The sequence below is a fragment of the Coffea arabica genome, chromosome 8c (genome assembly GCF_036785885.1).
Source record: "Coffea arabica cultivar ET-39 chromosome 8c, Coffea Arabica ET-39 HiFi, whole genome shotgun sequence".
NCBI lineage: Eukaryota > Viridiplantae > Streptophyta > Magnoliopsida > Gentianales > Rubiaceae > Coffea > Coffea arabica.
Window position 1 is genome coordinate 1,784,481 of NC_092325.1, and position 10,979 is coordinate 1,795,459.

Genomic DNA, 10,979 nt, shown 5'->3' on the forward strand with positions numbered 1-10,979 from the left:
ATCAAACAGATGCAAACTAGTAGTAGCAGTCTTCTGTTGATTTAGGAGCGGAAATTTTGGATGATTTCATTTTCATGCGCACGGATTGCTCGGAGTCACAACAGCAGAGCAGAGGAGACACCTCAGGACCTCCGTTAGATACGTTAAATTAAATTTAGCAGGGTGGAAGTTAGGCACCTCGGAGTCACTTTTTGGTTATAGGTTTACATATTTTCTCTGACCAAAATTTAAAATTGATCGTTTGCCAAATAAAGATTAAGACACAAAAAGGTATAGAGTAATAGTGTACTGTGCATTAACAACATCAAGCATTGTACACAATAGATACAATAAATAAGAAGGTAAGACACAGAAGATGTCGAATGGGAAAAAATTTACTAATAAAAAATAAAAAACAAAAGCAGTGTTGTCCACAGTAGAGAGGGTGCAAATCAGAGAAAGGAGAACCACGGCGGCGGCGGCTGCTGCTGCTAGGAATGATTATGTTTTCTTCTTCTTCTTCTCCCTTAGCTGGTGCTCTCTCCATTTCCAATCATCTGTATAGTAACCAATGAGAATTTCAGGAATGTGTGCGATTCTTGTGTAATCTTCACTTTCTTCCTGCTGAATCTCTAATAGCTTCTCTCTCAATTGAGAGCTCAACTCATACAAAACCAGCCGTTGAAGCTGGATTAAATGCTGAATACCCAAAGGCAACTCCTCTAGTAATGGAAGTTGTTCCAGAAATAGTTTTTGGAGATGAGGCAATGCACCCTCCTCCACTCTCATCCATCTCAACCCTTCCATTCTCTTTAAGTGCATCCGCTTCAGATTTAGGAACCCTCCAGCCTTGAAACACAACCCTTCTCCCTGGTAAGATCCGCAGAAATTAATTTCACCCAAATTGGGCAAATGTTGGAGGGATTCAAGCGGATCCTCCTCGCCCCTTAACCTGCTCCAATCCAAATCTATTCTTACCAAGCCGTGAAGACGAGCTACCCATTGTGGCATCTTTTCTAAGCGGCCACACAAAAGCAGCATACGAAGAGATTGAAGAAACAAAGAAGAAAGAGATGGACGATGATGATTTAAATCGATTATCTCGTAATCATCACCTTTTCCAATTGAATCAACACTTAATTCCCGAAGACTGGTGAGGTTGGCAAGGGAGGAGCAGAGCTCTTTTCCATCTTCTCTTCTCAACTTTGTAATATATAGCTCTCTTAATTGGGTCAGCTTTCCTATCTCCTTAACTATTGTGGATCCACTACTTGCATCTATGCTGTCTAATACTTCTAGGGCAAGAAGCCCTCCCATATTCGAGGGAGCTTTAAATCCGTGAGATCCGTAATCATCATCTGAAGGATCAATTTGTTGATGTACTTTGAGAAACCGAAGTTTTTGCAGCTTTAGGATTTCCATGGGTAATTCCCTAACTCTTGTGTCAGCCAAATTCAGATACTCCAAATGTTGAAGCTTTCCAATGGCTTTCGGAACTCTCTCCACTCTCGTACCCCCTAGGTGTAGATACTTGAGATGAAACAAGTTGAAAATCTCATTTGGTATTTCCTCTTGACCTCTCAAATCTAAAACCTTTAACAGCTTACTGCTCCCTAAAACTTCAGATAACAACGTTTTATATAGTAACGGGTCTGTGGATCCAACTGTAATACACGACCGGAGGTGGTCAAAGCAATAATTTCGTCTTTGTTGGTGGTGCTGGGTGTTGTTACTGCTACTACTATGGACTACTAGACGGCGTACCTTGTCGGACGGCCATGTCATTGGTTGTCCAGTAGTAATTGTGACCATGTTTTGTTCCCTTGACTTGAGAACAATAACTTCTCTCAACAGGTCATGGATTCGACAAGTGTCGGGTGATCCTTCATAAAACACATTGGTCACTTGAATTAGGCTTCTGCTGATGAGTTCACTAAAATAACCCCAAGCTACATCTTCAATACTCATTCCTTCTCTCCATTCCACAAACCTTTCAGCAATCCACAAATTAATTAGTCTAATGCATGATATTTCATAATCCTCTGGGAAGATGCTTGTGTACAACAGACATGTCTTTAGATGCCAAGGCAGGTCGCTATAACTGAGAGAAATTATCTTTTTAACTCTGTCCAGCTTGCCCGTGCCTTCTAATTCACCCCCAAGACTGCGTCGAACCATCTCCCATTCATCTATTCTGTTTACATCTTTCGAAGCCAAAAGCCCACTGATTGCAAGAATTGCAAGGGGCAAGCCCTCACATTTGTCCAATATACCTTTGGCAACATCCATCAAATGGTCAGGGCAATTACCTCCGTCAAAGATCTTGCTGCAAAACAGGGTCCACGAATCCTCAACAGATAGTGGTTCCATTCTGTAGACAAAACGCCGAGATTCAATGCAAGAGGCAGAGGCTACATCAGCTCTTCGAGTTGTTAGCATGACACGGTTGCCGTGGCTACTCTCAGGCAGTGCAAATTTGATGGTATTCCAAAATTCCACGTCCCATACATCATCAAAAACGATTGCATACCTTCCGGCTTGTTGAAGAAAATCTTTGACAATTTTTTTCAGCTCGGTGGTATTCGAACACTCTATCGATTGTGGGACTGGTTTCTTCCCTTCCTTGTGTAACTGCTGAATCAAGTCTTTCAGGAGGTACTGAAAGTCACATGTTTCAGAGACAGTTACCCAAGCACGGACTGGGAAATGCCTTCTGACTTCAGGATCCTCGTGGACTCTTTTCACCAGGGTAGTTTTGCCAAGTCCTCCCATACCAACCACTGAAACAACTTTCAGTTGGTGATCATCACCTTCGAGGAGCTGAGAAATTAGATGTTTCTTGGGCTGGTCAATGCCAACTAATTCAGATTCTTCCACAAGCAGTGCGTCATCTCTGCTATAGCGCCATGTTGTGTTGTTCACAGCAGGAAGTGAGTTGGACGCTTGGGCAGGGATACCAAATTCGGATTGGTATCTTTGATGGGCTGCAGCAATACCTTCGATTCTGGACTTGATGCTTTGTATTTCGCTGGCAACTCGATGACGAGCTCTCAAATTCTTGATGGAGCTGAAAATTCTCCGAACAGAGCCGTAGAATCCTGTTGCGCGATGCCGAGCAAAGCGAGCTACAAATTCATCAAGAATGTCTTCAGTGTCATAAGCAGCTTCTCGCACTTGCTTGATCCATGCTTGGAGCCTGGGTTGAGCATGTTCTTCTTTTGCTTCTGCCTCTCGCAGGAAAGCTCTCATTTGCTCCAACTCATCCATGATGAATTGAACCTCTCGCCGAAGCCCTCCCAATAGTCGTCCCTCCTCGAGTAGAAAAGTTGAGAGTTGAGCCAGCACAAAAGAGAGAACAGTTTCCGCCATTTTCAGTCTTTCTTTTTAACCTAAGAAAGTTGGGGAAGGCGGCTTCTGGTTTATAGGACAGTCCACTTGTAGTATCTTGAAAGGAAGAGTAGGTTATAGATTCATAAGCTAATGAACTTTGATGCTATATGTTGCAGTATTTATCAAAAAGAAAAACCGTGTCAAAAAGAAAAAGAAAGAATTAACCAATTATAAGAAATTAGCTTCATTAATTTCAAAGGAAGAAGTTAATTAGAGATCCTCTCTTCGTATTCTGATTTTTAACTCAGTAGAACTCAGCATCTGCTAACCCTTACATTAATCAAACAAATTGCCAACCAATCGTTCTTGATTGCCCACATGTTGCTAAATCTTATTGTCAGCCTCATAATTCTGTAATGTTGATTTTTGAATTAACTACATTAGAAAAGAATATGAGTTCCACTTTACTACTAAAATTGATTATTAGCAGAGAAGGCAAAAGAGATTGGCGATGCCGAGCCTTAGCACCTTCCATTAGTATCCGCCCAGAAAGCAATAGTGATAACTTGCAGTGATAAGTGCAATTGTTCAGTCATCTTCTTTTTTAGTAAAGAATGGAAGGGTGATTAATACATGACTTTAGTCATTCAATAAGAAGTAGATCTAGAATTACAGGCTAAGTATCCAAATATAGTAGTGTTCAATGCAACCGTTATGATTAGGCATGTCTAAAAGTCTATGTAACTTAGGATCCATGCCTGGACTGACACAGCAATTGGGGTTCCAATTAACTATAGTAGTAACGTGACTTAGTTCAAATTACAAAACTCGATCACAAGTAATTGTACGGAGTTGAATAAATCATATAATAAATACGGCACCACAGTAACCAAGTTAGTGTTAGTCCCTTGTGATCACCAATTTAATCTATTATCTCACTTCTTTCTTTCTTTTGTTTTTTCTATCCCTCCTTTTCCAGTTGTGGAATTACTGCATCTAGGACTAGATAGGACGAAAGGCGGCTCATTTTACCAATTAGAAACGTGGCTATGTTCATAAAAAAGAAAAAAAAAAGCCTTGAACTTCAACGAAAGTAAACAAATCTCAGCACTTACTTGAGAGAAAATGAAACCTCTGGCAATAGCTGTTCTGAACCTACCCTGTCAAATCCAAGTTTGATGAAAAAGAGAACACGGGCGAGGAAGATGATAATTTGAATCAAAATTAAAACAATGCAGTATATGTGCAAGGCCTTTAGCTAGGAAGATGGAGTCTTATAGAGGAGAAGGTAGAGGAGCAGTACCGTTTTTGATAAGAAAGTATCCGGAGTGAAATTGGCCGTGACTTTCCTGGTTGGATACTAGTAGAACAATCACTCAACGTGGATCTCATCCATCGGCTGTCAGGTTGGATGCTATATGGTGCAGTATTTATCAAAAAGAAAAAGAAAGAATTAACCAATTAGAAGAAACTAAAGCAAGAAACATGATGGAAATTGAAGACAGGAAGATAGGCAGCAACGCGAGTTTGAAAGACGAAGCTGCTTAGAAATTAGAATACAAAATCATGGAAGCTATTAAGAAGACTGTGCAAATGGTGGGGTGATCAGCCTTCAGGACCTTCTTTCAGCTGTGGGTCCTTTGGTCGGATAAAGATAAAGGAGTGACTACCGCAGCATCGTGCAAAAGCAATGATGCCGAATTATTTAACAAGGGAAGGAATAAAGTTAAAACGCGGCTGGAATGGACATTGTTGATTTCGTTGACGAAGAAATAAAACTACTACTACAAAGTCTCTTGCAGCTTCTGCTGACATATATAACCTCCTCCTTCTGTGGAACTAATTTCTACTCCTTTTTTTTTTTCTTTTCCAGGAATACGTGATGCAGAGGAAAGTTATTTCTTCTGAGTGGAACAGAAAAAGCAACTCAAGACCTAAGCTCAATTCAGGTTTCTGATGAATTCTTTTGTGAAATCTAGCCGAGAGTAGCTGAAACTAATTAAGAATACAAAATTATACTTGGCACGCAATAAGCAGAAAGGCATCCAAAGGGTCAGTATAAATTATCTTCAAATTTCAGAACACCAGTGCTTGTGCACCTATTAATGCCAAAAGCCAGATTTTAGCACTTTGGCCCTGTTAATGATTTATTGGTAAACCCATGGACTCGATAATAGTATAGTTACTTTAACGTAAGCTTTAAACATTCCCCTACCTTGTTTCTTTTAACTGAATAGTAGATGTATAGATAATTTCAATGCTTATTATTGGACTAAATGATGTTGCACTTTATTTGTTCATTTGTTCATTTTTGTTTTTAGGTCAAATGATGTTGTACTCGAAAAAAGAGGAATGTGCGAAAGAATATGAGTAAATCTTATATACACTGAGAGTGTATATATTATTACTTTTCTTTAGACTTTATTTGTTCATAATTTTGCATGCAAAGATTTCGGACAAATATCCTTTACGATAATTTGAAAGGTATTTGTCTCAACTCTTGCACAAAATTAGATAAATCTACTTGAACTATGGTGTGTTTTTGCAGAGAATTCTACTAGCAGAAAAATGATCTTCTATAGCAAACCATCCTTACTAGACCTTTATAGAGTTGAAATTAAAAATGATCAAGAGTTGCAACCTTTCACCACTAATCTGTGTATTTGTGTTGGTCAAAAAGTTACTCAACATCAATGCAAGTGTTTAGACAGTTTTTGGATGTTTAAACACACCATTTAGACAGTTTTTTAGATTTAAAGATATTTCCTTGTGTTAATTATGTGATTGCTTCCCCCATTAGAAGAATTTTATCCAAAGATTCGTGAAGATGTAGTCTTAGATATCAAGCTTTCAACTTTTTTCTTTCCTTTTTTTTTTTTTTGTTTTCTTAATAAACCTTGGAAGAAAATGCAAGTAGATCAGTGTTATAAACAAGCATTTATTTTTAGATAATTGCCATCTGGATTCTGGAGTCATAAAAGTTTAAAAAAAGAGTTGGAATTTTCAATTTTCCCAGCATGAGTTGCTACCTCAAATGCCCCTTACAAACCAAATATAAACTTGGAAGCTTCTTCTGAGATATTGGCCATATGACAGAAGGGTAAGGAGAGCTTTCTTTGCGAAGACGGTAGAGATAGATAGGAGGGTGGTGGATTTGAGACATAAAGAGTACTGTGTGTGTTTGAGGAATCCAATAAACAGTAGTGTTTTGTTTACTGCTGTTGTCTTTGTCTCCTTCCTGGAGTGGTGAAAAAGAAGAAAAAAAAAAAAAAAGAGGAGTGGAGCCATTAAAGTCAGTCAAAAAGAAAAAGAAAAAAGTAATCAATTACGAGAAACTAAAGCATGAGAGACGCAGGAAATTGAATAGAAAGGAGACAGATAGCAACGTGATTTTGATCAGTTGGTGGGGGGTGGCTACCATCAAATAAAGGGGTACCGCACCATCGTTCAAAAGCAATCGATCTCTAAACTTAAAAACGTGGTGGGCTGGACATTGATTTCAGATCATTGAAAAGTAAATAAAGGGAAACAGAATTCCTGTGTTCTAAGTTCAAACATTTGATAGGGTGTTAATTGTTGGTTATTTTATTATTAATTTTCCTTTTTATCCTTGCTAAATATTGCTTAATTGTTAAATATATATTTATATTTGGTATTTGAATCTCATTTCAGGAATGGAGCAGAAAACTACAAAAATGAGGGACTTTTTGGAAATAATTGAGACTTCAAATAAGCCACAGACTTGGCCCACATGGTGATATACGTGGATTGCATTTCTTTTGCTAATTGGGAGTGTCTTGAGTACTTAAGAGTCCTAAGAGCAATGAAAGACGAAAAAGAGGAGGAAACATCAAGAGGCCTTGCCTTTTGTACTTTGATTTGGAATCTACGGCGGGGACCACGGGAAAGCATTGAGTCATTTTCAGCTTTGGAAGGAAAGAAACGTAGGGAGTTTTGAGAGTTGTTTTTGTTCTTTATTCGTGGGGACCACTGGATAGATAGCTTTAGTCATTTCCTTTGGCTATATAAGGACAATCGTAAGAAAGGCTACGGAGACCTTTTTTTTAGCATAGTTTAGTTTTTATTCTTTCGCATGGTTGTTCTCCATTAATGGAGGACTAACCTCTTAATTCTAGTCAAGGGGACAACTGAAGATTTGGTTCAACAATTACTGTGAGATCTAATTTATTTTAATTGTTTCCTTAATTTATTGGTATTTATATGTTTCCTGCTTTTAATTGTTATAGCTCATGTGAATGATTGAATAGATGCGCAATATTTAATTATTCATATAGGCTATTTTGCTAAATAGGGGTAATTGAATCCGTAATTGTTCGTTATCTCTATTCCAGTAGCAACTGGCGTAATTGGGTTTATGTCAGGGGAACATACGATCTAACTTAAACAAACCCTCGTAGCGTGTTTGTTAGTTAGGATTGGGCCTTTCTAATTATTAATGCAATCTAGAAATTAGATCCTACGGTCGTACCTAGGGTTATTTTTGGGTTAGAGAAATAGCTAACGGTCGTACCTTAGCTATCGAGAAATTAAGGAAGGGTTGGTTGTTTATCGCATGCATGACAACTATAACTAATCTATTACTAAATGTTGGAATTATTTCTGCATCAATGATCAGTTGCATGAACCATTTCTGAAGTGTATCCTTGACTAGAGTTTCTCTAATTATTTCTTTTAATTAATTATTTTCTGCAGTTAATTTATTTAGTTAGTATTTGATCCAAAAACCCCTCATACTTTGGACTCTAGAAGAAACGAATTATCCCCAATCCCTGTGGATTCGACCCTGATAGGGTGTTAATTGTTAGCAATTTTATTGTTAATTTTCCCTTTTATCCTTGCCAAATACTGTTTTAATTATTAATATTTATTTATATTTGGTATTGGACCCAATTTCAGGGAGTGAAGCAGAAAACTACAAAAAAAAGGAGGGACTTTCTGAGAATAATTGAGACTTCAAATAAGCCACAGACCTGGCCCACATGGTGATATACGTGGACTGCATTTCTTTTTTGCGGATTAGGAGTATCTTGGAGTGTTGAAGTGTTTGACTATCAAGAGGAAACTAAAGAAAGAAGGACTTCAGAGAACTTCACTTTATGTACACTCCTTTCTCAATTTGTGCGGGGACCACGGAGAGAAGAAAGGCATTAGTCATTGGACTTTGGAAGGAAAGAAACGTAGGAAGCTTTGAGAGTTGTTTTTGTTTCTTATTCGTGGGGACCACTGGACATATAGCTTTAGTCATTTCCTTTTGGCTATATAAGGACAATCGTAAGAAAGGCTACGGAGACTTTTTTCTTAGCATAGTTTAGTTTTTATTCTTTCGCATGGTTGTTCTCTATTAATGGCGGACTAACCTCTCAATTCTAGTCAAGGGGACAACTGAAGACTTGGTTCAATAATTACTGTGAGATCTAATTTATTTTAATTGCTTCCTTCATTTATTGGTATTCATATGTTTCCTGCTTTTAACCGTTATAGTGCGTGTGGATGATTGATTAGTGCGCAATAATTAATTATTCATACATGCTATTTTGCTATATAGGGGTAATTGAATCCGTAATTGTTCGTTATCTCTATTCCAGTAGCAACTGGCATAATTGGAATTGTGTCAGGGGAATATTTGATCTGGCTTAAATAAACCCTCGTAGCGTGTTTGTTAGTTAGGATTGGGCCTTTCTAATTATTAATGCAACCTAGAAATTAAATCCTACGGTCGTACCTGGGGTTGTTTTTGGGTTAGGGAAATAGCTAACGGTCGTACCTTAGCTATCAATAAATTAAGGAAGGGTTGGTTGTTTATCGCGTGCATGACAACTATAACTAATCTGTTAATAAATGTTGGAATTATTCCTGCATCAATGATCAGTGCATGAACCATTTCTGATGTGTACCCTTGGCTAGAGTTTCTCTAATTATTTCTTTTAATTAATTATTTTCTGCATTTAATTTATTTAGTTAGTATTTAATCCAAAACCCCCCCATACTTTGGACTCTAGAAGAAACGAATTATCCCCAGTCCCTGTGGATTCGACCCTACTCACCGCTATATACAAAATCTGTATTTTTCTCGAGTAGATATTTATTATTGTACAGGTTCGGTACCTGTCAATTGTTGGCGCCGCTGCCGGGGACTAGTGTCAGATTAATTTGTTTCTTTTTTAGTTCACCTTGTTTTCATTTTCAATTTATTTTTCTTTTTTTTTATGGCTGTTAACATTCCATATTTTGATGATAGACTGGACTTTGTTCCTGAATGGGGTTATGAGACTCATGTTTTTTCTAATGATCAATGGGATATTGCAAATTGTGGAACTTATTTTGACTCAGGTTATTCAACTGACACATGCCCCGCATTTCAAGATAATCTAAGTGCTCCAATTGATACTTTTGGAGATTTTCCACCCCAATATCAAATGCAGTATGACCCTTATTCAAACGGGTATGATCAAGAATGGTGGGATAATTCCAATTTTAATTATGCGACGGGGCCAATGGATTTTCAACAGCAAGAGTCTCAGCAATCATCCTCCGTGTCAGGTATGTCTCTTGAAGAAATGATAGGTTTACTAATTGCTAATTCAAATCGATTTCATCAGGAGACACAAGCGAGCCTAAATCGATTTCATCAGAAGACACAAGCGAGCCTTCGCGACCTGGCGGATCAAATGCGTCAATTGACATCCAGGATAGATCGATTGGCTTCTCAAATGGAAGAATTGCCCGCACAAACCAATATCAATCTTGAGGAAGATGAGAGTGCAATTGTCCGGCCAAATGACATGGAACTGCAAGAGTTTCAAGAAAACGGATTTAAAGATGCAGTTGAAAAGGAAGCTGAAGTGCAAGAAATGAGACTCCAAGATCAACTCGTTCAAGTGAATGAATCCAATGAACAATCTCCAAATGCGGTGACATCTTCTCCACTCCTTCATCAATATTCTCCTGACTCTTATTCTTCAATTCCTGTTAACGAAATTGACTTTATTATACCAGACAATTTTGAATTTCATGACAGGAATAAATTAAGAGTGGCGATGGCAAGATATCTTGAACCAATAAATGCAAGTGAGGGAGGAGTGAATGGAGAATGCAAATTATCATCGACTCGTTTGGCGCCATTCATTAGTCCATGGAAGCCCGTAGCTCGTATGCTCAAGGATTATTCTATTTACGAGGGTTATCAGGACTATATAGAGGATGAAACATTAAGACGAGCCACACGATTTTATCCTCCATGAACCAAATATGATAATGTCTAGCCAAAGACATTAAAGAAAGACGCTCATTGGGAGGCAACCCAATTTCTTTTAGTTGTTTGTTTGATTTTATTTGTTAGTTTAAATATGTTCCTCCTTGAATTCGACTGATTTTGGGTTTTAGTTTTCGTTTTTGCTGATCTATAGGTGCCCTTCAGTCATGACGCGCCCGCGTGGTGACGTGCAGGAAGCTCACGATCAGAAACTTCAAACTTCTGGGAGCTCTCTTGCCCTCATGACGCGCCCGCGTGGTGACGAGCAGGAAGCTCACGATCAGAAACTTCAAACTTCTGGGAGCTCTCTTGCCCTCATGACGTGCCCGCGTCACGTTCGCGGGAAAGGTAAGGATTCAAAAAAATATATATATATATTTTCCTTTTAACCATAGCT

At 38.3% G+C, this 10,979-nt stretch overlaps 1 protein-coding gene and 1 long non-coding RNA gene across 3 annotated transcripts; one reads left to right on the forward strand and one right to left on the reverse strand.

The window, feature by feature from the left end:
• Positions 1-273: 273 nt before the first annotated feature.
• On the reverse strand, positions 274-4,988 carry LOC113706748 (disease resistance protein RPM1-like). 2 transcript variants are annotated; one of them, XM_027228716.2, is made up of 3 exons: positions 4,613-4,988; positions 4,425-4,469; positions 274-3,423 (listed from the first exon to the last, which is right to left on the reverse strand). In XM_027228716.2, the coding sequence occupies exon 3, from the start codon at positions 3,346-3,348 to the stop codon at positions 481-483; it is 2,868 nt and encodes a 955-aa protein (XP_027084517.1). In that variant the 5' UTR covers positions 3,349-3,423; positions 4,425-4,469; positions 4,613-4,988; the 3' UTR covers positions 274-480. The 2 variants fall into 2 exon arrangements, with proteins under 2 accessions (XP_027084517.1, XP_027084518.1); XM_027228717.2 differs by lacking the exon at positions 4,613-4,988 and having other exon boundaries at positions 4,425-4,556.
• Positions 4,989-5,060: 72 nt separating this feature from the next.
• On the forward strand, positions 5,061-7,519 carry LOC140013648 (uncharacterized). The gene is made up of 2 exons (XR_011820477.1): positions 5,061-5,258; positions 6,982-7,519. It is a non-coding gene; the product is annotated as an uncharacterized lncRNA (long non-coding RNA).
• Positions 7,520-10,979: the final 3,460 nt, after the last annotated feature.